Source organism: Abrus precatorius, unplaced genomic scaffold (genome assembly GCF_003935025.1).
Source record: "Abrus precatorius isolate BTA unplaced genomic scaffold, Abrus_2018 Scaffold4, whole genome shotgun sequence".
Taxonomy (NCBI): Eukaryota; Viridiplantae; Streptophyta; class Magnoliopsida; order Fabales; family Fabaceae; genus Abrus; species Abrus precatorius.
In genome coordinates, this window is record NW_020874384.1 from 11,369,802 (window position 1) to 11,397,670 (window position 27,869).

At 33.5% G+C, this 27,869-nt stretch overlaps 1 protein-coding gene across 1 annotated transcript; it reads left to right on the plus strand.

The window, feature by feature from the left end:
* The first annotated feature begins 800 nt into the window (after positions 1-800).
* Positions 801-27,841, plus strand: LOC113864950 (DExH-box ATP-dependent RNA helicase DExH3). Its single transcript, XM_027499216.1, has 19 exons — positions 801-1,131; positions 1,570-1,724; positions 1,932-2,019; positions 2,115-2,351; positions 2,878-2,973; positions 3,668-3,856; positions 4,053-4,212; positions 4,306-4,436; positions 6,760-6,930; positions 14,112-14,384; positions 15,516-15,710; positions 16,811-17,014; positions 23,255-23,324; positions 23,432-23,580; positions 25,038-25,346; positions 25,452-25,511; positions 26,372-26,524; positions 26,631-26,741; positions 26,911-27,841. The coding sequence occupies exons 1-19, from the start codon at positions 895-897 to the stop codon at positions 27,379-27,381; spliced, it is 3,459 nt and encodes a 1,152-aa protein (XP_027355017.1). The 5' UTR covers positions 801-894; the 3' UTR covers positions 27,382-27,841.
* Positions 27,842-27,869: the final 28 nt, after the last annotated feature.

Here is a 27,869-nt window from a genome sequence, read left to right on the forward strand (position 1 = left end):
ATTTTTACAAAACAAAAATAAAAACAAAGTATTTTAAGAAAAACAATGTTTTGTCTCAACAAAATGAGAAGATTTTAGAATTGACTCCTAAATGGGAATGGTAATGTTGAAAGAATTGAATAAAAATCAAACAAAATTTTTTAATATGAAAATAGATTTTTTTCATAAAATTAATTTTTTCTTAATTCTAAGAAAATAAAAGAGAGAGAGAAGAGATAAGGATTTAAAAAAAATTGAGAGAGGGCATTATAAAGACAGAAAAAAAAAGGAGCTAAAGAAAAAGAAAAAAAATAAAGAGGTCCTAAAATTTCAAGTTCTCTCGTGCATTTTATGAATTTTTTTATATATATTTAAGCGCATTCATACTATAAATATAAGTTTCATACAATAAAAATAATAAAAAAACATGTAAAAAATAATAATTAAAAATTACAAATTATCTGATTGCCGTCATAGCACTGCCGCTGCACCCTCCTTTCTAGCCACGTTTACCACTCTCTCCCTCCTTACTATGATAATTTTTTTTTATAAATTAAAAAAAGTCACATATCATTATATGACATTAAATTTTGTTAATAAAATTAGCTATAAATAAAGAAATTATCATTGACAATTAACTTTAACCAATTTATATTAAATAAAAATAAAAATATATTTATCCAATTATGAGACACTTTCATTCTCATCCAAGAGATCCGATCCAAATCGTCAAAAGTAAAATAGCTAAGGCATTTACGGGTCGGATCGACCCGATTCGAATCCGTGAATATCATTCTCCGTTGTTCATATTTCACATACATTCCATGGTCCATTGTGATACTCTCTCTACTAGAGTGTGAGGAAAAGGTGCCCAAAGCAAAGGCGTGGCAACACCGCCATGCCTCAACAACAACAATGCATAATCCAAAGTCTGCAGCGTCTTTTCTGATAGCACGTGCCAAGTCCCTCAGACTTCACCACCACTATCACCGTGTCCCTTCTTCAACCTCAACCCCACTCTTCAAACCTCAACCTTGCCTTTCTTCTTTACGTAATGCCAAATCCCTCATCGCCACACGCCTCTTCTCCGGTTACTATTCCCTCGAACAGTTCTCCGACGATGAATACGACTGTGATTTCGGTAGCCAACAGGTTTGTATTTGTTTTTGAAAATATTTGTTTTTGCTGGATATGTTTTTTTAATGATTTATATTTAGGTGTTTTAAGTGGGTTTGTATTTTTGTTCTGTTGTTTTTTTAGTTGCTTGAATTAAACTGAAAGTCTGAAATCTAATTGACTAGTATTCATTTGATTACTGTTATTTTCTTATATACCCGATGCAACATGTTGTTAATGTGTTTTCTGCAATTGCAATTTTATTAAAAAAATTAATATCTGTTTAAAAGATCATCGGTTATCGTGGGTGGAAAGCAGTCTTTCCATACTGTTTTGGATTGAATGTGTAGTGAAATTTACTCTTGATCAATCTGTTCTGTGTTCAGTAGCTACTGAAAACCACGATCAGCTCTGTGTTATAAGGCTCTAGTTTATGATTTCATCTGTTCTAAGAAAGTGTAATGGTTATTACAGGCATCGTCGACGGTGGCCAATGTGGATGAGTGGAAATGGAAACTCAGCATGCTGTTACGCAGTGAAAAGGACCAGGAGATTGTATCTAGAGACAGGAAAGATAGGAGAGACTATGAACAGATAGCTAACCTTGCCAAAAGAATGGGACTTTTCAGGTAAATAATTCATATTTGCACATGCTACATGTAACAAGGGAAAAAAAGACTGACTCATTGCTTAACAAGGAAAAAAAAAAAGAATGACTTATTGCTTGGAAGTAACTTAACTTTAGTGACTTTTCCTGGTTACTTTAGACTTTTAAGTGAATGTTTTTCCACTGTTTTCAGTCAATGATTGTTATTGTCATTTATCATAATGTACAGTGAGTTGTTTGGAAAAGTCGTTGTTGCAAGCAAGGTGCCTCTTCCTAACTACCGGCCAGATTTGGATGACAAACGCCCACAAAGAGAGGTAATAACTTTGGTGGGATCAGTGGGAACTTCCCAACTTATACTAGGATTGATGTCATCCTAGAAAAATAATCCTCCAACATTTCATTGTCTCAGGTTGTTATTCCTCTAAGCTTGCAAAGGAGGGTTGAGGGTTTGTTGCAAGAATACCTTGATAGACTTCAGTTGAATTCTGAAAAGACAATTGACCACCTGGATGATGCGAAGTCTGCCAAACAGGTTAAAGATATAGACATGGATGAAAATGCTGATTCTTTTGTGGATGAATCTGTTATGGAAAAGGTTCTTCAGAAGAGGAGTTTGAGGATGCGTAATATGCAAAGGGCTTGGCAGGTTCTGTTTGATTTCTTGATTTTTTTTTGAGATGGATATTGCATTTGGTATCACATGAGTTTGAATTAGTAATGATCTTGAGAGTGTGACTTTTGGGTTTGTTATTGTAATTTTTTTTCCCATTCCAATTTGTTGGTTATAGTTGTTAGTTATTTTAAGTTAAAATGAAAATATATGATGGAAACTGATATAACTGTCATGAGGAGTCATGTATTATTAGATAAGTCAAGTTGCACGCCAAAAGCTTGTATGCTTTGCAAATAGCTTTGCTGGTTCTTGTTATAAGAATATGGTTGAGGTTGATTGTATGTTTCATTGTGGCTGCTTTATGTACATCTTAGTCTATGTCTATATTTTTAAGTCTGTGTATATATTTTTAACCAACATATATTTTGCAGTGAATTGAGATAAATACCTACTATTTTACTGCAGGATCTGCCTCTAATTCTATTTTGATGAAGTAGGAGGCTCTTGAAATAATTTTTTGGCTTCAAATTATATATCTATTGTATGTTTTTATATATAGGAATCACCTGAAGGCAAGAAGATGCTGGAATTCCGGAAGTCACTACCATCATTCAAGGAGAAGCAAGGTTTACTTCAAGCTATAGCACATAACCAGGTATGCTTGCTTATTGTGTTTCAAATTCAATAGATGTGTGCTAGGTCAGTGTGTCTTTACTACCTTGGACAATGAAAATCAAACACTGTATAGACCATCTCTGATCCAGCAAGGCTTTAAAATTTTGTTAGAAATATTAAACAAATAAGAACAGAAGAATCAAACAGGACTCACTTGGTCATTGTCGACCAAACTAGCAAGGAACACCTTCAACTGAAAATTAGGTAAAATTAAGCTGAACTGAAAGCAATACTTAGAATATTCTAACAGGTCCTTGAAATCAACACTACACACTGGAAAAATGAAAGCCACATCAAAATCTGACCTCAATTTCTATTTTGTTGGGTATTGGAGCTTGTTTTATTGGTCTTTTTTTGTCCTGTATCAAAGATTTTTTAAAATTGATTCATAATCCTTCTTTTTTCCTCCTCCACTTTGAATGATCGATTTGATAATTTCATTGACATAAAATCCATAGATGCTTATGTATTTAATATAACTTTTGTGATGATAGAATCTAGAAGCCTTGTGATAAGCAGTAGGTTTCTTTTAACAGCTTTACAACCTTAATGATTATGTCATCTTATTAGGTTTTACATCCCTAATTCCATTTCAAACCATGCTTGTTATGTATGTCATGAACTCAGTTGGGTTATGTATTCTTGATTCCTTATATTGATGAATAATGATCTAGGTGATAGTTATATCCGGAGAGACTGGATGCGGTAAAACCACTCAACTTCCTCAGTATGTATTAGAATCAGAGATAGAGTCTGGTCGTGGAGCATTTTGTAGCATTATTTGCACACAACCTCGAAGGATATCTGCTATGGCAGTGGCTGAGAGAGTGTCAGCTGAGAGAGGAGAGCCTCTTGGTGAAACAGTAAGCCCTGCTTGTCCAGAAAATGGACGTAAACACAAATGCATGTAATTTTACAGTAAACATGGATGCAAATATTGTTATTTATGAAGAAAATAAAAGATTAATAAACTACTTTTTTTTGAACTTTTGAATGGGATTTTAAAATTGGGAATATCTTTGTTCTTGATGCTATACGACAACAGAGGTTTTTTGATAGGTTGGCTTCAAAGTTCGATTAGAAGGAATGAAGGGGAAAAACACCCATCTACTATTTTGTACCAGTGGTATATTACTTAGAAGATTGCTAAGTGATCGAAACCTGAATGGTATAACACATGTTTTTGTGGATGAAATTCATGAAAGAGGCATGAATGAAGGTAGATTTCTCACTGACAATTTAACATCATTAAATGCTAAAGAAGTATCTAAGAAGACTTATTCTTTCCACTTTTGTTTTTTGTTCTTCTCAGACTTCTTACTGATTGTTTTAAAGGATCTGCTGCCACGTCGTCGGGATTTAAGATTAGTTTTAATGAGTGCCACCTTGAATGCTGAGCTTTTTTCAAATTATTTTGGAGGTGCTCCTACATTTCATATTCCAGTAAGATGATCCTCTAGCTTTCAGCTGAGCATTTATTTGTGTAGAAAATTGAACTTCAATTATTCTGAATGTTAAATGTGTGTATATATATGACTATTTGCAATTCAATATTCATTAGTTTTGAAATTGAAGTTGTTGTTTGCCAATTTAAATTGTGTGTGACTGGGGGTGGGGGAGGTAGGGAGTGATTGGTGGACAATTTTGTACATGCAATTATATGTGCAACTCTGGGCTTGATCTTGAGATGTGAATGAATCATAATACTCGGAACAATTCAGAAACAGATCAATAAACAGGTTAAATAACATGATTCAAGAAAATCCTACGATAATACTCAAAAGTCTCAAATAATGCTTGAACTTAATGTATCAATGCGGAAAAGTAAACTCATACTTGAAATTCTGAAATTTGTTATTATACATTCTAATTTATATATATAGGAGTTTAATCCTAATATTTACACGAGACTATATCCTAGAATAACTTTTTATAATTACAAAGATTATGATAAATAATTACAAAGATAATAACAATAAATAAGTACAATAAATTATAATAATTATGAGATATTCTCAACACTCACCCTCAATGTTGAGTGGATATCTATCATTCCTAGATTGTGTGAATGATCTTGGAATTGCTTTGTTGCCAATCCATAGTGAACATATCCAATGTTGTCGAATAGTGTCTATTGCGCTGCCATAGCATTTTTGTAGAGTGGATTTTGTGCTTGGCTCCATGCAATGGTTATTGCATTGCGGGTTTCACCATTTTTGAAATGGCGGACGCTATTCATGTGGTGGACGTTGTATATGCAGCAGAAATAGCACTGTTTAGATTTAGGGTTGTTTTTGTTTTTTAATAAAGGAACTGAATAGTCACTACTTACTCCAATGACTAACTTTGAAGAGGAACAATCTCTCTTCCCTCCATTCACCTTCTTTGTTTGCTGAAACGAAAAACAGAGCACAACATGAGCACAATATAGGCACTCATTTCTTACCACCCACTCAGTACATGTCCTCTGCCTGTTATCTTTGGCAACCATTGTTGCCTTTAGCGAGTCTCCGATGAGTATTGTTGTCTTCGACTAGTCTCTCTTTCCTCATTAAGCTCCTCTATTTAGAAATACGAAAACAGAGTACAACAAAGCACTTATTTCACATCACCTATGCAGTGCACCTCCTCCAGCCAGTCCCCAAGGAGCACTATTGTCTCTGGCAAGTCATGTAGCTGCGGTTGTCTACTTTTTTTTTTTTTTTCGTTTGTTTCTTTTCTTTATTCTTATCTTTGATCTTTCTTAGTTTCACTTCCCACTTTTTCTTTGTTACTTTTTGTTTCTTTCCTCACTTGTATCATCCTTCGAACCCTCACTGTGTTTTCTTTTAAACATTTCTCTTCAAGTTGAACAATTGAACTTTTAACTTGAGTTAATCCTCTGGTGAGTCATGTAGCTGCAAGTGCTTGAGGACTTACTCTAGGAAGCGCTGATGAGGGCTCGCAGGTGTTCTAACTGTCTTTGTAAGAGTAGGGAACTCCTCTTCCTCATGGGGAACTGGCTTAGAGTTTGTGGTTGTCATCCCACCATGGCTGTAGCTCAATTTCTATCCATATATTGAACTAATGAATCGTAGACCCCTCTGTGGAAATTTTGTCTAGTTTCACTTTTATCTCTGGCCGAGTGTCTTGAATCTCAAAGCATGTCTTAGCCCGAGCCTTGAGTAACCCAAGCACCTTAGGTCAGTGCTGTCAAACCCAGAAACTCAACCTTCTTTACTGTGGGTTGAAACTTTGCCAACATCTGCTCCTCTGCAGACTTTTGTGGTGTTTGTTGCCCACTACCAACTGAAAAAGCAAAAGTACCTTCTCTCTCTCTTCCCCCACTATATAAAACATTATTGTCAATTTGGTCTCAAATAACTGATATATCTCTCTAATTCACATTCTTCCCCTTCCTATTTCTCCTGCTATATGCTTTCCAAATCCAAGGTCCATGATTGAGTTGGATTGGACTTGTCAACTTAGGTTCATGGACCTAACAGTATCATTGATATTGAGTCACACCAAATCTTGCATTTATTTCATGATTCAAAGCCATCTGCAATTCATCATATGATTCTAATAACTAGCTTGCTGTATCAAATTGTGCAGTACATGCCATTATAACAGTTCAGTCTATTTTAAAATTTAGTTCACGATGCATATTTCTAACTTTATTCTCACATAGCAGTGTAATTAAATCTTTTCATGTTAGCTGCTTTTACGTGTTTGCAATGTTTATTTATAAATTAAGATGGTTTGAATTCTTTTGTTCATTGCCTAGGGTTTCACCTATCCTGTTAGAGCTCACTTTTTAGAAGATGTTTTGGAAATGACTGGATATAAGTTGACTTCCTTTAACCAAATTGATGATTATGGTCAAGAGAAAATGTGGAAAACACAAAAGCAACTAGCGCCACGAAAGAGGAAAAATCAGATCACTGCTCTTGTCGAGGTATGTAGGTAGCTATCTTAAAAATTTGGCCTTGATATTTATCTACGAGTTTAATTGATGCTTAAGAACATCTCTTCATGTGGTGTATGTGCAATCTTGAAAGTTTCATATGTTCAGTCTGAAAAAGTATGGGGAAAAAATATCTAATTTTAAAAATGCTGCACAAGTTCAAAAGATGCTTCAGTACTAATGTAACGGACCAGATTCACTTATAAACAGGGTAGAAATACAGATATATTAACCTCACTGACCCAATATTAATGAAGATGAGAGGAGATGATGCACAACGTACAGAAAGAAGGAAACACTCATGATTCACATAATCAATAACTAATAATCAGTAGGAAATTGATTGACAACAACTAATAATCGGTAGGAAGAAAACCACATAATTAATAATTCATAGGTCTACATGAATTACATGTCAAAATTGAAATCATCAACCATATATTGAAGTAATAGAAAGGCTACAATTTATATCTTTCTTATGATTACTGTTTCTAGAAATTAATTGCTAAAATCAAAACTTGCTATCTATTATGTATTGCAATTTAGAAAATGAAAATAAAAAGTAATGTCATCACATTTCACAATTTCTGGAAACTAATTGCTAAATTGGATACTTGCTAATAATGGCATTGTCTTTTACTATTTTTATGATAAAAAGAGAAAAAATAATAGAACATTTACTTGATAATGCTGTCAATTGTTAGTTAATTGGTTATTTGACACAAATTCATGATGTATGCAACTTATTTAAATCAATGTTAATAAAGAATTTGTTTATGGGTATCTTCAATGAAGAACAAGGAGGAATGGTTTAGAGAGAACTATCCTAAGATAAGAAAGAAACTTAAAGTGAGAGATCTAAAAATTAGGCTTTTGTTTTGATTTTAGTTTAACTTTAAAATTACTAATTTAATTTTTTAAAATTTATTTGTTAATTATTTAGTCCCTGCTATATTATGTATTTATTCATTACTGATGTGACACTCTATGGTACCCCGTTAATTATTGTAGAATAAGCTGACACTTCATTGTATTTAAACTTTTGGGTATGCCTCCTTGAAAGTGAGGAGATCTGTAAAGTGAAAAAATGAGGGCCTATCCTTCACATCCTGTCTTGTGGCCCAAAGCTTGCTCCTAAGGTGAGGATTGCTTTAAATTTTGTAAGTTTTACTTGGTTATATCTATAGTCAATGTGAAATCAACAATACACTCCCTCATCCGCCAGATTGGATATTTAGAGCATGAAAATTGTAAGACTGATTTTCTTTTAATTGCACGGGAAAAGCCGTGGGACTAGGTAGATTGCGCTAGGAAGGTTGTGTGGCCAAGAAAATTTCACTAAGAAATCCATAGGATTAGGGTAATTGTTTTGAGAAAATTCATGGGAGGTAGATTTTATTTTTAGGTCAGGTGTAGCCTAATATTAGATATATTATAAGCTCTAATACCTTAAATTTGTCTGACCTAACTCAATCCCAAAAGTTAGTTTGTAATGTGAGGATTGTCTTAATCCTTATAAGTTCTACTTTCACCATATCTGTAGTTGACGAAAGATCTTAATGCCCCACCCCCAACCCCGAGCATGAAACTTATATAGGACTAACTATTTTATTTTTTATATTGCACTGGAAAATCTATGAGACCAAGTAAATTGTACTTGAAAAACCATGACTATGTTAAATTCATTGGAAAAATCACGAGACTAGGTTAATTGCACTAGAAAAATATGGTGGTCCAAGTTGGTTTTTATTTTCAGTTGAGAGTGACCCAATATTGTATCTACAATAGGTTTTGATACTATCTTAAATTGGGCTTTGACCAAACATAACCTCAAAAGTTAGCTTGTAAGTTGAGGATTGTCTTAAGCTTTATTTTTGGCTATATTTGTAGTTGAGGATCTTAAGACCCCTTTTCACACTCAAGTTTAGACATCTGAAGCTTAGAGATTATAGGACTGGTTTATATATATATATATATATATATATATATATATATATATATATATATATATATATATATATATATAGGGAAAAGATCTTCTTATACCAATTGTAAGTCTAAAAACTCTTACACCAAATTTGAACCTTTTATTTACTTACATCTAACGGCCAGTAAAGTAATAAATTATAACCCGTTAAATATAAGTTAAATAAAAAGTTCAGATTTAGTGTAAGAGTTTTTGAACTTACATTAGTGTGAGAAGATCTTGCCTTATATATATATATATATATATAGAGAGAGAGAGAGAGAGAGAGAGAGAGAGCCAAGGAACTAGGTAAGTTGCACTGGGAAAGGCAAGGGTTCGAGTTAATTGAACTGATAAAATCTGTGGGGCTAGGTTGATTTTTATTTTTCATATAAGGGTAGCCTATTATTGGATCGATGATATATCTTAATTTGGACTTTGGCATTACTCAATCTCAAAAACTAGTTCATAAGGTGAGGATTGCTTTAACTTTTATAAGTTTTACTTCATCTATATTTTTAGTCAATGTGGGATCTTTGTAAATGAGAGATTGGAGATCTGGCCATTGCATGAGCAGCTTTGTGGTGCCATCATTAGCCTAGGAATCAACTTCAATTCATGTACCATCTGATTCCTTTCAGGCAGGAGTTTGTTATTGATGAGACTCTTTGAGTCCAATAAATCAAGGGATAAGGAAATATTACTAGTGCAACACGTGAACTAAGACAACTTGTTATCTATCCTTTTTATGTAATTATTATGATGAACTATAGGGGTCCATCCTTAAATTTTCAATCGAAGTGCACAACAACTGGTGTAGTCACTTCCAGCAGTGTCACTTCCACCTATCATGGTTAATCTAATTGCAAGTTAGGATAACACGCCATTCAATGCAAGTGACAAGCATAACATTAGTATACTTAATTACGATTGTTAACAACATGCCTTTTCTCCATAAGTTTTCTGCAGTTCGTATTTTAATATTAAATAAACTTCCCAAGCGGTGGTTTCAAAAGTAATACTTTGTTTACCATATGCTTTTCCAAGATTAAATATAAGTTAAAATTCATTTACAATCATTATATTCTTTGATTTAATAGCTTATATGCATAAAATAAGATTTTATGTCAAAATAACAGTTATTATTATTGTTAGAGTTAAAATTTCATTTTTGGTTATTTTCTTATACACAAAGTCATGTAATAAATTTTTATAAATACTATTGTTAAGATGTTCCACATTGGTTAGGAATAGAGTCAGAATACTCTTTATAAGGGTTAGGGCAGTCCTCCTCCTATGAGCTAGCTTTTAGGAGTGAGTTAGGCCCAAGTTTCTTAACATGGTAGCCTATTCAGTTTGAACGTTGGACTGCTCACAAACGTCCAATCCTGTTGGGTCCATCTATGCAGATGTCCAGTCCTGCAAATTTCACACACCAGATATCTAGTTCTGGGCGTGAGGAGGATATATTAAGATATCCCATATTGGTTAGGAATAGAACCAGAATACTTTTTATAAGGGTTAGTGCAGTTCTCCTCCTATGAGTTAGCTTTTAGGAGTGAGTTAGGTCCAAGTTTCTTAACAACTATAATTAAAAAGACTTAATTGAGTATTTTGTCCTTACAAAAATTGTACAATTTGGACTTAGTTCCTATAAAATATTTTGTTATGATATAGTTTCTACTTTTTCATGAATTATTGTTTTTAGTCATTATAGCTGATGTAGTCTAGTCAAGAGTTGACACTTGGCAGTATCTTAGTGGACCACGTCGGGTAGAATGATTAAAAATATTTTGTGAAAAAGTAGGGATTATAACTTTATAAAATATTTTATAAAGACTAAGTTCAAATGTTAGAACCGTGGTAGAGGATCATATAATAGATGTCAATAAGAGATCTTAAGTGTGGAAGGTTTATTTTAGGAAGAAGGTAGAAAAGAGTCAGCTGCAGAAGATAAGGATTATGCTTAGCTAATTTTATTTAATTTATTAGTATTGATAATGCAGTTAGTTTGTTAGTGCAGAAGATAAGGATAAGGCTTAGTTGATGTTAATTTGTTAGTATTAATAATGCAATTAGTTTGTTAATATTGCTAGCTGTTAAGATAGATTCTATAAATAGAGTTAGTTTCTTTATGGAGGAATTATTGATTCTGTTGGTTGTTTTGGGGAGAATTTCAATCTCTGTTCAAGAGTTGTTAGCTCTGGGAGATTCTTTTGTAATCCTTATTATTTCTAGTGATCGATAAAACCATCATTTTCTTCAATTCTTACCTAGATTTTATCTTTGAACCGCTAACACTAAATTGTTTAACTTTTGCAAAAGACCAAACACTAAACTAAACCTAATTAATAACTTTATTTTTCATATATTTTTCAGATATTTTTAGCAAAGTAGTCTTCAAAGTTTTAAAATATTGTAATTTAACTCATACTTTTGAGAAATTACAAGAAAATTCCATTATTGAATGTATAACTATATTTTCATGATAACCGCAAAATTTCTGTTTCTCCCTTCATTAAACATCTCCTACTCATTAGATAAGCCTACTTATTAATGTTCTCTTTTTTAATCAAAGTAAAAGTCAAGATTCATTATTAATTTTGACTGTGTACCTTATCTTAATTCTTTTGGGTGTTCAAAAATTACTTTTTTCTAAAGGCCTTAGGCCTCCCATTCACATCATTTTTCCTTTCTAATGTCTCATTTCACTTTAGACTTCAAAGTCTTATAAAAAAAATTTCAGTCAAAATTCACAAGTAGTAAACAACATCCTTTCTTTAATTAGCTTTTCACTTTTAATTAAATTGCTAGAGGGATTAAAAACAAAGCATGAGAAAAAGGTAGGGGTTATATCCTAACAAAAAAAATTATAAGAACTAAGTTCAAATCGTGCAACTTTTGTAGAAACTAAACACTTAATGAAGCCTTTTAAAAAAATATTTTGTTGCTTAGTAAAGTTTATTTATTGCTTCCACCTTTTTTAATTTCAATTTACATGATATTATATTCAAATATGCCCTTAGTTAAATTCATGTAAAGGTAAGAGAAAAATTATGGAGTTAGTTGTTACAAAATTTAAAATTAGTAGAAAAGAAATTAACATTGCAGAAACTAAATTAGTAACAGAATATATTCAAGTATAGCCTTGTAGAAATTTAAAGTTAGTGACAGAATATATGTAAAGGTTAGTGGGTTAGCTTTGCAGAATATAAAAGCTAGTAATAAGAATATAAAGTTAGTGGGTTAGAATTGCAGAAAATAAAAGTTAGTGGTAGGAAATAAATGTTAGTAGCAGAAAATAACTGTTAGTAGTTAGGTGCATATAAAAGTTAAGTGCATATTTGGTTAGCCTATCAACTTAGACTTACCGTCATAATATGTATAGAGAGGGGTTGTAACAATCCAGAAGGGGAAGGAAAAGGTCTGATACTTTTCTGACAGGTCTCACAAACTGCAGCACATTGCTGAACCCCTCTTAGCCTTCCCAATGTAAAAATTCAGGAATCCTTGTATAGGTTCTAAAGTACCTGCTGTCCCTCATAGCTGAATCATGGTACTTTGTAAGGATTAGAGAAATTTTTCTTGATTTCCTGGATGGTAAGGATTAGAGAAATTTTTCTTGATTTCCTGGATGGTACATCTATCATTGAAATATGACCTCCCTTTTTGAGCTAAAAGCCTGGATGAATCTACTGGCTTCATAAGATATTGCTTAACACTCCTTTGTTTATTAATGCTCTTCTCCCAGCTGCTTTACTCTGTCAGAAATTATTGAAGTCTCACATTAACTATAGATATGGCTAAATAAAAACTTATAGAGGCTAAACTAATCCTCACTTTAAAAGCTAGCTTTTGGAGTTGAGTTAGGCTTAATGCTTACATTTAATATAGTATCAGAGCTTATATGATATTGGGCCACATTTGACTGAAAAAAAAAATAAAAATCTGACATGTATTTTCCTAGTGCAATTAACTTGGCCTGTGGATTCTCAAATGCAACTTACCTGATCCCGCAACTTATCCAGTGCTATATTTAAAAAAAAAAATGCTCTACAATTTTCATGTTCTAGATGTCCAATCTTGAGTGTGAAGGGTATGTTGAAGCCCCACATCGATTATAGATATGGCTAAATAATAGCTTATAAAGTCTAAAAGAATCTTTATCTTAAAAGCTAGCTTTTGGGGTTGAGTTAGGATTAAAGCCCAAATTCAACAGAAATCTCGAGCTGCTCTTATATGTAACATAATGAATTGATTCTGCATTGTTGCTATTGTTGTTTGGTGCAATTGTTTGGAATTGGAATGCTATGATTGGATCTAGAAGGAAAGTTGGTTTTTCACTTATATTGTTATTGTTGTTATTTATTTGGCTTCACTTGGATGCCCAGCCCATTGATACTTGTAGGGATTTGTTTGCTAGAGATGCTGAGCGGCACATGAATGCATGTTTGATGTAATCGTTTAACTGTCTGTTTAGGTCACCTTGTTTCTTTTTCAGTAATAGATTTCCCTATTTTTGTAAAAATATTACTGTTGAATCTTAAATCAACTTCAGATGGAAAGTTAATTCACTTTTACATTTTTCTTATGGGATTGATAGAAAATTTGTGTCATTCTCTTCATTGTTGTTGGGTTTCTTCTTCTATATTTTGGTGTATTGGGCCAATGACAGGGAAGGAGATGAAAAACTGGAATAACATTAAAAAAAGGAAGAAAGAAAGAAATTGTTTAACTTCTCCACTATGGCATATTTTGGTGCCAAAACAAATTGTTTATCTTCTCAATCTTGACCACCAATCTTTTTCCTCACTGTATGATGGCATAAAGTGTTTTTATTTTTAATTACTTCTAAGTTTAACTTCTGGTGGGGCCCAAAAAAATTTAGATTCTTGTTTGGCCTGAGGTTGTCTTTAAAATGCAAGCTGATACCTTGATGCTGTGCCTTGCTGCATGCATATTCTTAACTGTTTGAAAGCAGGGATGTATATTTTTTAGACTTGATAGTATATAAATGGTGTGTCTTGTACACGATTGTCCTTCCTGGTTTTTGGCTAAATGGCTAATATTCTACAATTCCCTGTTTTCTCAAAAATCAGATGAAATGGCTGGGTATTCCTTGCTTGCCTTTGAAACTCAAACTGAATTCTGTTAAAAGTGCCTTTTGTTGCAAATATGAATTTGTTACTTTCATGCTGTTGAACAGGATGCTCTTTCTAAATCAAGTTTTGAGAACTATAGCTCCAGGGCACGTGATTCTCTTGCATCTTGGGCACCTGATTGCATAGGGTTTAATCTAATTGAGGCTGTTCTTTGCCATATATGTCGGAAGGAACGACCAGGTGCTGTCTTAGTATTTATGACTGGTTGGGAGGATATAAGCTGTTTAAGAGATCAACTTAAAGCGCATCCTCTTTTAGGAGATCCCAATAGAGTTCTGCTTCTAACATGTCATGGTTCAATGGCAACATCAGAACAGGTTGGTTGTTTCTCTTTTTGATTCTTTTTGAGTGTGTTATTGCATTGACATGTACTCCTAACCTTTATTGTTTCCCCTTTGGGTGATCTGTATTTCTGATGAACCTATCATGTCTTTTTGTTAGCAACAAATTGAATCAAGTCATTTAATTAAGTTATTTTATGTTTTTTCTTTGAAATTAATTATATAAAGTAATAATCGATTTGATTGTTGCTTTAAAATGCTTTTGAATATGTAATGATAAATAATCTGTTTGTGTAGTTCAAAAAGACAAATGACTTTTCTTTATTTTATGTCATAAGTTTTCACTGTTGCAACTTTCCTTTTCCTTGGCCTTTTGTGTGTATAACATAGGGTGCTGTTTGTTGTGGTTTTTTAAAAACAACAATGACCAACCTTTATCCCATTAGGTGAGGTCGGTTACATGAATCTGACAATGTCATTGTGGTTGTTAAAAAAAAAAACACAAAATATATATAGATATATATGACAGTCATCAAATAAAATAAAGAAACTTTGAAATTTTGGCAAAAAGAAAAAAAGTAAACTATAGAATTTTGAATTGCGTAAAATTTAGTTGTATCTTATAAAACAAATTTTTATGACCTATGTCTGGCATTTCTTGAAATATTATTTTTAATGTGTCACAATTTTGACAGATAATAGGATGCCAGTGGATTTTGGTGGTATTCTGTTGTCATAGTTTTGGATAGGAAAATATATTTTATTAAAGAGAAAGGATAAATGTACAATGGGGGGTGGGTGGGTGTGTGGGGGAAAAACAGCAAAGATAAACAAAGATTTATCCAGTTATCCATATTGTATCTTGACATATGATAGGTATATCAGATAATTAGTATGTGTTCAAAGACAAGTCTTGTTATATATTTTTGGGGATGCCTTCTGAGCCTCTGCCATTGTTCATTCTCTTGCACTCTTATAAAATGAAATTGTTTTCATAAACTTTTTTATTATCATAAAATAGTAGTTTGTGGTAGACGACCATATTTAAATTTGTACTCTTACTGATACTGAGTTCTATAATGATAGTAGTATTTCCTTTTCCCATTAATTTAATTGTCTTACTGTATTTAGATAAATTATTTATTATGTTTCTTTATATTTTTGTAGAAACTCATATTTGAGAAAGCACCTCCAAATATAAGAAAAGTAATACTTGCTACAAATATGGCAGAGGCAAGTATTACAATCAATGACATAGTGTTTGTGGTTGATTGTGGAAAAGCAAAAGAGACCACTTATGATGCTTTGAATAACACACCATGTCTTCTACCTTCTTGGATATCTCAAGCATCTGCCCGGCAGGCAAGTATCCTTGTCTCCTATATTTTTGCTTTTGACTTTTGTAATGGTTGCACATCTACTGATTCTCCACCCTGTTGTATATATACTTTTGTGGGGCGCTGGCTGTGTGTCTTGTAATATTTCTTTCTCATAAATGTAGACATATTGTTGAATTTAAAAGCAACATAGCCTTTGGTAAAGGGAGAGGATGAGTTATTATGTACTGAGGGAGATAATCTATCTTACTTTGATGAACATGAAGAAAGTCTGCTTCTGAATGAACTAAGGGCAGAATGCCCGAATATGATCAACATATTGCTCACGCTAGGTGTTTTGACAATTGACATTGATGGTGACATAAAAGCGAGTGTCTTTTTTTAAGAAAAATTTCAACAGAGTGCTGAGGTTAATAAAACTTTTGATTTAAGCTTCCAAGATATTTTAGAAAAGCTGACATCGTTTCATCAAAGTCAGAGGATCCCATTAGAGGAGGTTATATTAATTATGTCAATAGACAACGCAAGTGAATTATGAGATCCACAATTGCACCCATAGTCGTCAATTCACAATTGATCCAAAAAATGCTATAGCGCAATAGCGCATAGTGGAATGACTGTTATTTTGATTTTTTTTTATATCAATACATAATCTATGAATATGCACATAATTACATAGATAATGCTAAAAAATACTCATAAATTCATAATGTGTAGCATATGAATAATTCTCAGCAAATAGTCATAGGTCTTAAGCAAAATATACTAGTAATTAAAGGAGATGATGCCATTGCTTGCTGTTCACTGTTGCTGATAAAAACAATAGAGAACAGAACAGCAGAAGCCCTGCAGAATCGAAGAATACAGAGAAGATAGGAAATGGATGTTGCCGGAGATGGGTGGCTCTGCCTGAGAAGTGTCACACAACAGAAGAGAAGCTTTATTTTGTTTTATTTTTTAAAATTCTAGAATTGGGGGATGCTAAAGTTGTTTTATTAGAAAATTTTAGGATACCTTTTAGCAGCTTTTGTCGCTGTTTTGTGCTGATTGCTCAAACAGTATTTTTTTTTTCTTTACTTCCAAACATGCAACTAATTGTCTTTCTGTTGGCATCTTTGGTTACAGAGAAGGGGTAGAGCTGGTCGCGTGCAGCCGGGAGAATGCTACCACCTTTATCCTAAATGTGTTTATGAAGCTTTTTCTGAATATCAACTCCCTGAACTACTGAGAACGCCCTTGAACTCTCTTTGCTTGCAAATAAAAAGTTTGCAGGTTGAGAGCATAGGAGAGTTCTTATCAGCAGCTTTACAGGCACCAGAGCCTCGGGCTGTGAGTACCATTACTCTTTTAGTTGCATACTTGTATTCATTAAATATTCTATCAACAGTAATCTTATGAGCTGGATATCAACAGCCACCAAAAAAACCATTTCTTTAAGGAAAACAACAAAAAGTGAATTATGGGGCAAAAGCTTTCTCTGTTAGGAACTATTAGCTGCACAATTGTTTAATGATGATCAGAATGATTAATGAATATTAAAATTTTGACCCAATTAACCACTTGAGTGGTTAATTATTCATAAATTGGAAATATTTTCTTTCTCTAATCCGTTTACGTGTCTATTATCTGTATATTTTAATGGTAATATCAGTTACCCTAAGTGCATTGCATATAAGTAGAAGTTTGGATATAGCCTGTAGCTTCATGTTTGGATTGAGAACTTCCTTCTTGGGCTTAATAGAACTATTTAGTATTGGGGATGGAGCATGGAAAAGAAATATTAAGGTTATGAAAATTATTTCATTTTTGTGAGAATTGAATTTACCAGTTATGCATTCCATAATGTGTGGCTGTTTCAGAGTTCTAACAAATCAGAACTTCTTTTAAATAAAGGCTTTTATCTCAAGCTGAGATCGCAAATTTTCAAATTAAGGTTTTCTATTCTAGTTGCGTTATTGGTAATAACTCTGGTTTGGAAAGGGTAGGGAATGACTCTTAGTAGCTATGGGAATGGCCCTGTAAGCTACCATTGTATTTGATAGTGTTGAAAGAGAGAAAGGTAAGAGAATATGTGGATGAATTTGTGTTTCAATTGCAAGACTAAACATATATTTATATTGATAATAGTAATAATCATAGATATTTACAGAATATTCAGTTACCTAATTAACATATAAAAATAAACTTTCCTATTATTATAATTACATATATTTAACACTCCCTTAAGCTGGAGCATGTAGGTCCTATGCCCAAGCTTGTCACATATATAAATAATACAAGGATCCCTCAACGATTTGGTAAAGACATATGCGAGTTGATTATTTTAATTGATAAAACTAGTAGTGATGTCTTCGGATAGGATTTTCTCCCTCATGAAGTAATAATCTATTCCAATATGCTTTGTTCTTTCATGAGCACTAGATTTGAGGCAATATGCAGGGTTGTGTAATTATCACAAATGAGTGGCATTTTCATAACCTTTGCAAAGCTCAGTTCTTTGAGTAGTTGTTTCAACTTTCAACTAGATAAGTTCACATGTAGTTGAGGCCATAACCTGATATTCTGCTTTTGCACTTATGTGAGCAACTGCAATTTGTTTCTTACTTTTCCAAAAAATCAAATTACCACCAATAAGGTGTCCTTCACAAGAGGAGTTAAGAAACTAGCTTATCATACAACTGTAAAGGAGATATTTGGACAAGTGACACATAATTTAGCTTTCCAGCTAGCTTCCTATACTTCTCTAGATAAAAAAAAAGGCTTCCCCTCATTTGGCGGAAGTTTCGAATTAGGAAGGAGTGTCTACAAGGTTGGTAGTTGGTACCCATTAATCATATTTTCTCTAAGATATCTAATTATACTTCCTTTGAGAAATCATGATGTCATTTTTAGATTGTGCCACCTCTATTTTCAGTAAGTATTGAAATCTGCTAAGATCTTCTATCTGAAGATGATGCTTTATCTTTGTAAGTCATGGTAATCATTTTCTGTAATAACAATGTTGTTGACATAAATAATTAAATAAATGCATCATAAGACAAAATGGCGATAGAAAACAAAGGGATCAATATCACCGAGCCATTTCAAATTCTTGGACTATAATATTGAAGTGACCAAACTATGCTTTAGGAGAGATTGTTGAAGGCCATACAAATATTTTTGAAGATGATGAACTAATCTAGAAGACTTCTCAAGAACAATAAATCTAGGAGGTTGCTTCATATATACTTCTTCCATAAGATCACCATGGAAAGAGACATTCTTGATGTTTAGTTAATAAAAAGGGTTAGTGATACATTGCAGCTATGGATATGATAGATGGATGGAGGCCAATTTTGCTATTGGAGAAAATTTATCACCATAATTTAGACTAAAAACCTGAGTGTAGCCTTTGGCCACTAGATGAGCCTTAACCCAATCAATATGGCCATCAAGGCCAACCTTGGTGTAAATCCACCAACATCCAACAATAAACTTCCTTGAAAGAAGAAAAACGAGGTCTCAATTACCATTACTCTGAAGTGCGTACATTTTTAGGAATTGAAAGGGCAGACAAAGAGGAAAGATAAGTATAGTGAGAAGGGGATAAATGATGACGTATTAAAGCATCATAATGAGGAGAGGGTTTATAAGTGTAGTGTATGCTTTTTTGAAGAGAAATAGGAAAATTAGACTCAGGAGGCAAGGCTGGAGGAAGCGAAGGATTTAGTGCTAAAGGTAAGTTAGAAGGAGGTTCATTACTAGCTGGTGGTGGCAAAGAGGATGTATGATTTAGTTTGTGGTATACTTGTAAAGGAAACTGAAAAGCTAAAATAGATGGTGTCTTTGGTAGTTGAAAAATAATAGGAAGTTGATAGAACCCAATGTTTAAACTGAATATGAAAGACTGTTCTTTATTACTGAACCTAATCTCCAATGCTACACCAATGTGGTACAGATTAGGAATAGGAAGAATGGTTACAAAATTCAATAACCTGAGGTGATTCGAGAGACCTCACTCTCCAAACCAACCTATTCTATTCCAACCGAAAAACTGAAAACTAATTATTTGTGGTCATATTTATTTACTAACAGAGCCAGCTGTCCATTATTAACAGAATTGGTTATTTACACTTTTATTTTTCTGACTAGTCTTCTTTCTCCTAGTATATACATGTTTGAATCTATCAGAAGTCAAGAACAAGAGGAAGAGATGCGGGTGACAGACTTAGACTCAAAAGGTGAAGGAGAAGACCTAAAAAAAAAATAGAATTGACTCAAAAAAGGTAACATCAGTTGAGACAAGGTTATGATTATGAGTCGGAGAGTAACACATAATCTTTTTGAGGTGGAGTGTAACCAAGATAGACACATTTATGTGCACAAACAGAAAGCTTGTCAATCCCTGGGCCAATATTATAAACAAAACAAGTGAATCTAAAGACACAAGGAGGAAGATAATGTAAAGACTAATGAGGAAACAAGATAGAGTGAAGTACTTAGTTGTTAAGGATGGAAGAAGGCATCTGATAAAAAATGTTGGCTGAAAGGACATTATGCCAAAAATGCTGAGAAATATTACCTAGAAGAAAAGAGTGTGAGTAGTTTCAATAAGGTGTCTATTTCTTTCAACAATTTCATTTTGTTGAGGGTGATGAGTACAAGTTTGATGAAGAATGTCATTAAAACTTAAAAAGTCATAAAATTTTGAAATGTGAAACAAATATTCGCGACTATTATCACTACGTAAAGTGTGAATAAGAATACTAAATTGATTTTTAATTTCATAGTAAAAATATCAAAAATGACTTTGATGATTTTTCATTGAATATAACTAAGTGTAATGAGAATAATTATTAGTAAAGGTAACAAAATGCCTAAATCTTATGGTAGACATAGTACAACTTGGACCTTAAACATCAAAATGAACCAAACTTAAAGTAGATGAAGCTTGACGATTAACATGACTAGAAAAGGAATTGTGAATATGCTTGCTTAATTAACATGATTCACAAGACAAAGTGGATGGTTTGGTGAAACTTGGTACCGATTGTTGTAACTTTTGAAGACTTAAATGGCCTAATTGAGAATGAATCAAAAGAGGAGAGTCCACCACCAAACTAGTATGAGCAGAGAGGGATATAGTTGATGAAGCCCTTTTGACTCAAATCCGATACCAATCATCCATCTTGACCTTTGGTCTTGCAGAAAAGAAGTGTATTTAGGAAAGGATATGGTGCAATCTAAAGAATGAGTTATATGAGTGATGAATAACAAATTAAAGGGAGATCCAGTAACATAGTGATTGAAGGAGATAAATAATACCAAGACTTCGAGATTGTGTTTGAGACCCATTGGCCTTAGTAATTGATGGTAAATAACCCTAAATAGAAAAAGAAGAGAGAAAAGACTTGTTACTGTGACCAGTGTGTGCAATAGAGGTAGTGGAACTAAATGCCTAACGCTCCTTTTGTCATTGAAGGAAGTCATTGTAGATGGGAGGAAGATCAAAAGTTTAAGGCACAACTAAGTTGTCCGCTGAGAATGAGCAAATGACTTGAGGCCATCAAACAACCCAGATGTAAGAGAAACCAACATGAATAATGTCCAAAATGCCGAACAATGGCTATAAGAAGCAAAAACAAGCAAACTGGTAAGAACCTTGGGAGAATCATACCACAAAAGCTAGCTATTGTAGTTGGAAGGCCCAAGGCCTTATAAATCCCAGTTAGAATCCTATACATCCAATGTGAGACTCAAGTCCTATACCTTGCAATTGGATCCTAACATCTCACCATGCTTTGCAGCCCCTGCGCTCACGCTGGCTAGCTATGCATTAGCCCCTTTGACTAGTCCCCAGCCAGCACTGCAATGCTAGCGTCACCACTTACGCCACTCGTTTGCAGTGGGAGATATGGTTGAAGGCTCTAATACTAATTGATATGGATTTTGGGAGAACCCCACCCCAAAAGCTAGCTATTATAGTTGGAGAGTTCAAGGTCTTATAAACTCTACATTAGAATCTCATACTTCCAATGTGGAACTCAAGTCTCATACCTGGGAATCGGATCCTAACACAAACCAACCACAGATTTGAAGAAAGGCGATTTGATTGATGTCTACAATGATCAAAAGAATGGCGTCATGCACTGTCATGCACAGCAATGGTGGCTGAGCAGATTTGACATGCTACAATTTGCAGCAATGAGGGAGTGTTTGAGCTCTGATCAATGAGTCCAGTTGCATTGGCTTGTGCATAGAGAGGCAGTTCATATTGTGTGGTCGTCAACTAATCAAAGTCGCTTTCTATCAAAATAATTATACAAAAATGGCTTAATTATATTTTTAGTCCTTATAAAAATAGCATCCTTTAAAATTATTTCTTAAAAGAAATGTTAGGATTTAGTCCCTAAGAATTTTAAAATGTTTGGAATTAGTTCCTACTATCAACTGTCCTCTATTAAGTGATGAGCTGAATAACGGAAGTCCAGCTCATCATTGCCATGTCATCATTATTTTTTGATATTTTATTATTTAAAAATTAGTATTTGCAAAAGTCCTTTTTCAACCTCTTTTCTCCACCTTCTTCTCTGTCAATGTGGTTGTCAAAGAATTGACAATAAGTAAAAAGCAGAGTTGAAGATTGATTGATCATTATTAAAAGCTAATAAAAAAATAAAAAAAATAAACAATAATGACTAATAGATCAATTCTCCATTCAATTTAATAACGAAACTATCATAGGTTACTAATTATTAAATGTGAATTCTATTCTCATTCTTAATTTGATCTAAGATGATTAATTAAGTACTAACCAGATTAAAATAACAAAGTATTCATTGAATTTAGGTTAGTCAACCAAGCATTTCTTAATCTTAATTCAATTATTATTCATCGAATTTCATTCAAACTCATACATGAAGTTAAAACAACCCAAATATGATTCTCAATCCTAATCTAATATGCAGAAGTAAGCTTTACTATGATCCTAATCTAATATGCAGAAGTAAGATTTACTATGATTAGAAATTCTTATTAATTATGTAGTAAGAGCAGTAATGGAATTCAGATATTATAAAGCATGCACATTAAAAAATCATATAAAACCTTAGAACATGATTGAGAAGAAGAGGTTAAACAAATTCAAAATTCAATTAAGGGCAAAACCTCAAACTTCAATTATTGAACTTGAATTGGAGAATCAATCAAGTATTTAGCCTTTCATGTCCAAATTGACAAATGCATAAAAATAAAACATGAGAGAATACAAACAAGAAGTACGAAATGGTGTTTTTTATAGGAAAAATTGGGTTGGAGGTAGGTGCTTCATTGATATAATTCTGAAAGGTGTTTATGATGTTAAGGATTTGAGTATTCAAATGTTTGACTGCTTGATTCTATTGATAAACTAAGTCAAAATGCCTGCTTATGTAATGTGTCTGTTTTTGTTAGTAGGATCAGTCAGGCAAAAGCAGAGAATGCAATGGTCTATACTTTAATTTCCTCCACTTTACACACACAAATATTGAGACCTAGTGATTGGTTTGGCTCTTTGTAAATATACAAAGTTTTTGCAATTTAATGGAACAGGTTCAAAATGCTATTGATTTTCTCAAGATGATTGGAGCATTAGATGAAAAAGAAGATCTTACTAATCTTGGTAAGTCTTTTTCTGTCTTATTTGATTGGTTGCTTATGTGTCGGTGAATGGATATTTTTCTGGGTTATAAGTAATTGATTTCTTTGTTTCCAATTTCTTGCAATCAGGGATGTTTCTCTCTATGCTTCCTGTAGATCCCAAGCTGGGAAAAATGTTAATCATGGGAGCTATATTTCGATGCTTTGATCCTGTTCTTACAATAGTTGCTGGCCTTAGTGTCCGGGATCCTTTTCTTTTGCCCCAAGACAAGAGGGATGTAAGTCAGCTCAAAACCTTTTAGTCCACAGTTGAATCCAATCTTTGAATCTATATGAATTTGGCTGTGTAGCAAGGCAATAAATACACACTTACACTTCAGTAATTTTCTTGTGATTTTTTTGGTAAATATTTCACGAACTATTGCGAAAGCTTGCTTAAGCTATTAGGGGAAGATATATGAATGATTTTGTTATATCTCTAACAACTTTATCTGATATTTTAAATCAGAATTCTCTGGAGTCTGGAGGGGATTAAATATCCTTTTGATGGAGAACAGTTATTCTCATCCTTAACATGTTGATCACAATAGTTGCATCATTAGATTTGTGAGAACAGTAGTAATGTGATGTGAAGATTTTGAGATTTGTTAATAAATAAATTAATAAAATGTCCTCTCATCCTGCTGTATGGCTTCAGATATTCTTAGGACTTCTTATGAATAAAATATTTCATTTCATACAGCGATAAGATCCTGTCACAAGACCTCTGTTTAATTTTAAAACAATGCTCACTGATTTCCTACTGTTGCTACTGCTATTAATGTAATATCATTACAAATAATGATTTGTACAAATTACAAAATAAATACTAGAAAGAAACACTTGCTGCAGAAAAGGAAAATGTCAAAGACACTGCTGACTCTTTCAAGAGTTAGTTTTTCCTCCCTTCCAATCTGCACTCAGACATTTTGCCGTTCTCTTTAACAATCTTGTTCCTGCCACCCACCTGCCTTGTATGCAGGTTGTCACAAAGCAATTCCCCAGAATGATTACCAATCACATTCCCTTCATTTTTCACAGGAGCCTCCTGTCCTTGCTATACTTTCCCTTCTTTTTGTGGCAAACCTTAGTGAACAGTGCCTGCCTAACATTCTGATAATTAAGTATGGCTGTATTAAAAGTTTGTTTGTTACTGATGTACTATATGTGGATTTTCTGTTTATAACGTGTAGTACATTTTATCCTTTAGTTGAGTGTGCATATACCAATATGGGTCAGGTATCAACTCCACGCCTACATTTCATTCCCCTTCATCTTGGTATCTGATATTGTGATTCCCATGTGTTGAGAGAGATGAGGAAAACAAGAGGCGTAAGATGAATCCGAGTCTCAATATACAATGGAGCTAATTATTTATAACAAGAGTACAATAAATATACAATAAATGCATGATTTGTAATTACCTATAATCATGCTAATTACTATAATTACATAATTTCCTTATTTACAAAATTTCCCTATTTACATTATTCACAGCATCATGTTCTGTAATGTTAATAATTTGACAGCATGATAGGCCATTACAGATTAAACTAATATTTTGAACCTTGTCATTTTTTGTGTCATACACCATTCTTTTTCAATGGTCACATATTATTGCTTGGACCAAGCTCTGACAAAAAATTTAGTTTATACTGTGAAGATAATTAATTATAGCTTTTACCTTTGTTTTCAGTTAGCGGGCACTGCAAAGTCTAGATTTTCTGCTAAAGATTACAGTGACCATATGGCTCTTGTTCGAGCATATGAAGGATGGAAAGATGCAGAAAGAGAAGGATCAGCTTATGAGTACTGCTGGAGAAATTTTCTCTCTGCCCAAACTCTTCAGGCTATTCATTCACTTCGGAAGCAGTTTAGCTTCATCTTGAAAGAAGGTGGCTTGGTGGATGCAGATGCAAGCTTTATTAACAAATTGAGTCACAATCAGTCACTTGTGCGTGCAGTCATTTGTTCTGGACTCTTTCCTGGCATAGCATCAGTGGTGGTGAGCTATTTGTTTTGTATAATTTTTTTTTTTCCAGTAACTTCCATGCTTAGCTTTCATGTTGAGCTTTTTTGGTTTCATTTATTTAACTATTCCTCTGTACAGCACAGGGAGACATCCATGTCATTTAAAACAATGGACGATGGCCAGGTTTTATTATATGCTGTAAGTGGCAAACCAATTCTAATTATCCCTATCACCTTCAAACAATGAATTCATCTGTTATCTTGAGTTCTATTATGGTTCATATTCAATGGAATATCCTTCTTGTAATGGACAAAACTTAGATACATCATTACTAGTACTATTGGTGCTATTCTTCAATTAAAATAAACATTTTATCTCCGTAACTTAAGTGGGAAACCATTACTGAGATAAAATGCTGATTTGAATCAGAAAATAACAAGAACAATACCAATGGCATTGGTACATTATCTATGTTTTGTCTATCTACAATCTAGATTGTTATTGAGCATCTAAGGGTTTCCGGGGTTGGAGAAAACATTTTCTGTTTTAGTTTCTAATTTTCACAAATAATTACCAAAACGATGGAATTCCAATTGTTGAGGTTGCAACCTTTACCACACATACTTGGTTCTCTGAAGAAAAGGGACAAAATGATGTAAAAAGTCCTTGTTTATTCAACAATGAAGAAGGAAAAAAGACAATATAATATATACATCTTAACATGTGAGTCTATTAGGGCCTGACTGGGATAACCATTCTACTCTACTGACTCCTCATTACATTCTCGAGTATTTTCCTGTTCCTCGTTGTAACTGTTTTTTGGCATTTCGGAGGATGTCTTATCTTCTCTTAGTTGTATACCCTCGTGTTTTCTATGATGTATTTGTTTATGAAAAGAACATATTTGTTCCACGTATGTATTCTTTACCTGAAATGATTATTTGTGCATTTCTTGTGTCAAAGCCACTAAACCACGTACCAATATATTGAGATAAACTCTTCCTTGCCCCTATATTATTCTTGTTCTCATATGGATTAGTTTTTATTATTTTGACCAGAATTCAGTGAATGCACGCTACCAGACCATTCCTTACCCGTGGTTAGTTTTTGGTGAGAAAGTTAAGGTCAATGCTGTTTTCATCCGTGACTCCACTGGTGTATCTGATTCAATACTCATCTTTTTTGGTGGTGCTCTAAGTAATGGAATGCAGGTGATTTGTTAATTGATACATATGTTTGTTCCAGTCAAATATCTCCATTGATTTCAATATAGTTACATGCCACCCTTTTCGTTCTTTTCCCCTCTCATGGGTTTAGGCTGGGCATCTGAAAATGTTAGATGGGTATGTTGACTTCTTCATGGATCCTAGTTTAGCTGACTGCTATTTGAAGCTTAAGGAAGAGCTTGATAAGCTTATCCAAAAGAAGGTTAGCAGATACCGTTTCCTTTTAATAATATTCCTTGTGAGATGTTGCTGCATGATGTGAGCTTAAACTTTTTCTAATAGAAGTTATTGTTTTGTTAAATTAAGTAGATGTTCACATGTTTTGCTGGTTGGAGATAAATTCAAATGATAATGGATTTGTAATAATGCAGCTGGAAGATCCTAGCTTTGATATTCACAAGGAGGGGAAGTACTTGATGCTTGCTGTTCAGGAGCTGGTTTCAGGGGATCAATGTGAAGGAAGATTTGTATTTGGCCGTGAAAGCCGGAAGCCTAGGGCCTCTAATGATGAGAACAAATTCACAAAAGATGGGACAAACCCCAAGAGCTTGCTGCAAACACTGTTGATGCGAGCAGGGCACTCTCCACCAAAATACAAAACAAAACATCTTAAAACAAACGAGTTTAGGGCCCTGGTGGAGTTTAAAGGAATGCAATTTGTTGGCAAACCAAAGAGAAACAAGCAACTTGCAGAGAGGGATGCTGCTATAGAGGCATTGGCTTGGTTGACTCACACTTCTGATAATTATCAGCATGAAGATGATAACTCTCCTCCTGATGTCACTGACAACATGCTAAAACTACTAGGGAAGCGTAGAAAATCAAAGCGACGCTCTGGTTGACTTTTCATCCTAGATGGTCTTAGGGGAGTTAATCTCATCCTTTCATCTTGGATTAATAGCCCAGTACCATGCAATTTAATGCATGGCGGTGAAATGAAAGCATTTATGAGATCCAATGAGGTTTTCCTGCTTAGCATTTTTTTGAGTGGGATGTAATTATGTGACATTAGGATTCTCTTTACTCATTTATTTCCCCTTTTTTTGGAGGGGTTGATATAGGTTTAGAAAAATGTAGTTAATTTACGGTGCTCAATCTTAGTTGTTGGCACGCAAGAAGTTTATTGTAGATTTTAGCCATCCCTCTCCAAATCCAAAATTTTGGCATCATTCTGTACACTAGTGTTTTTATATATTTTTATTCATGTATCTTGGGTCCAAGACCAAGATGCTTAAAGTTGTTAAGAGTGACATGTCATAATTTCTCACTGAAAAACTCAATAAAATCAATATTTATATTTCGTTATATGTTTCTGAAGTCTGTAGAGGGC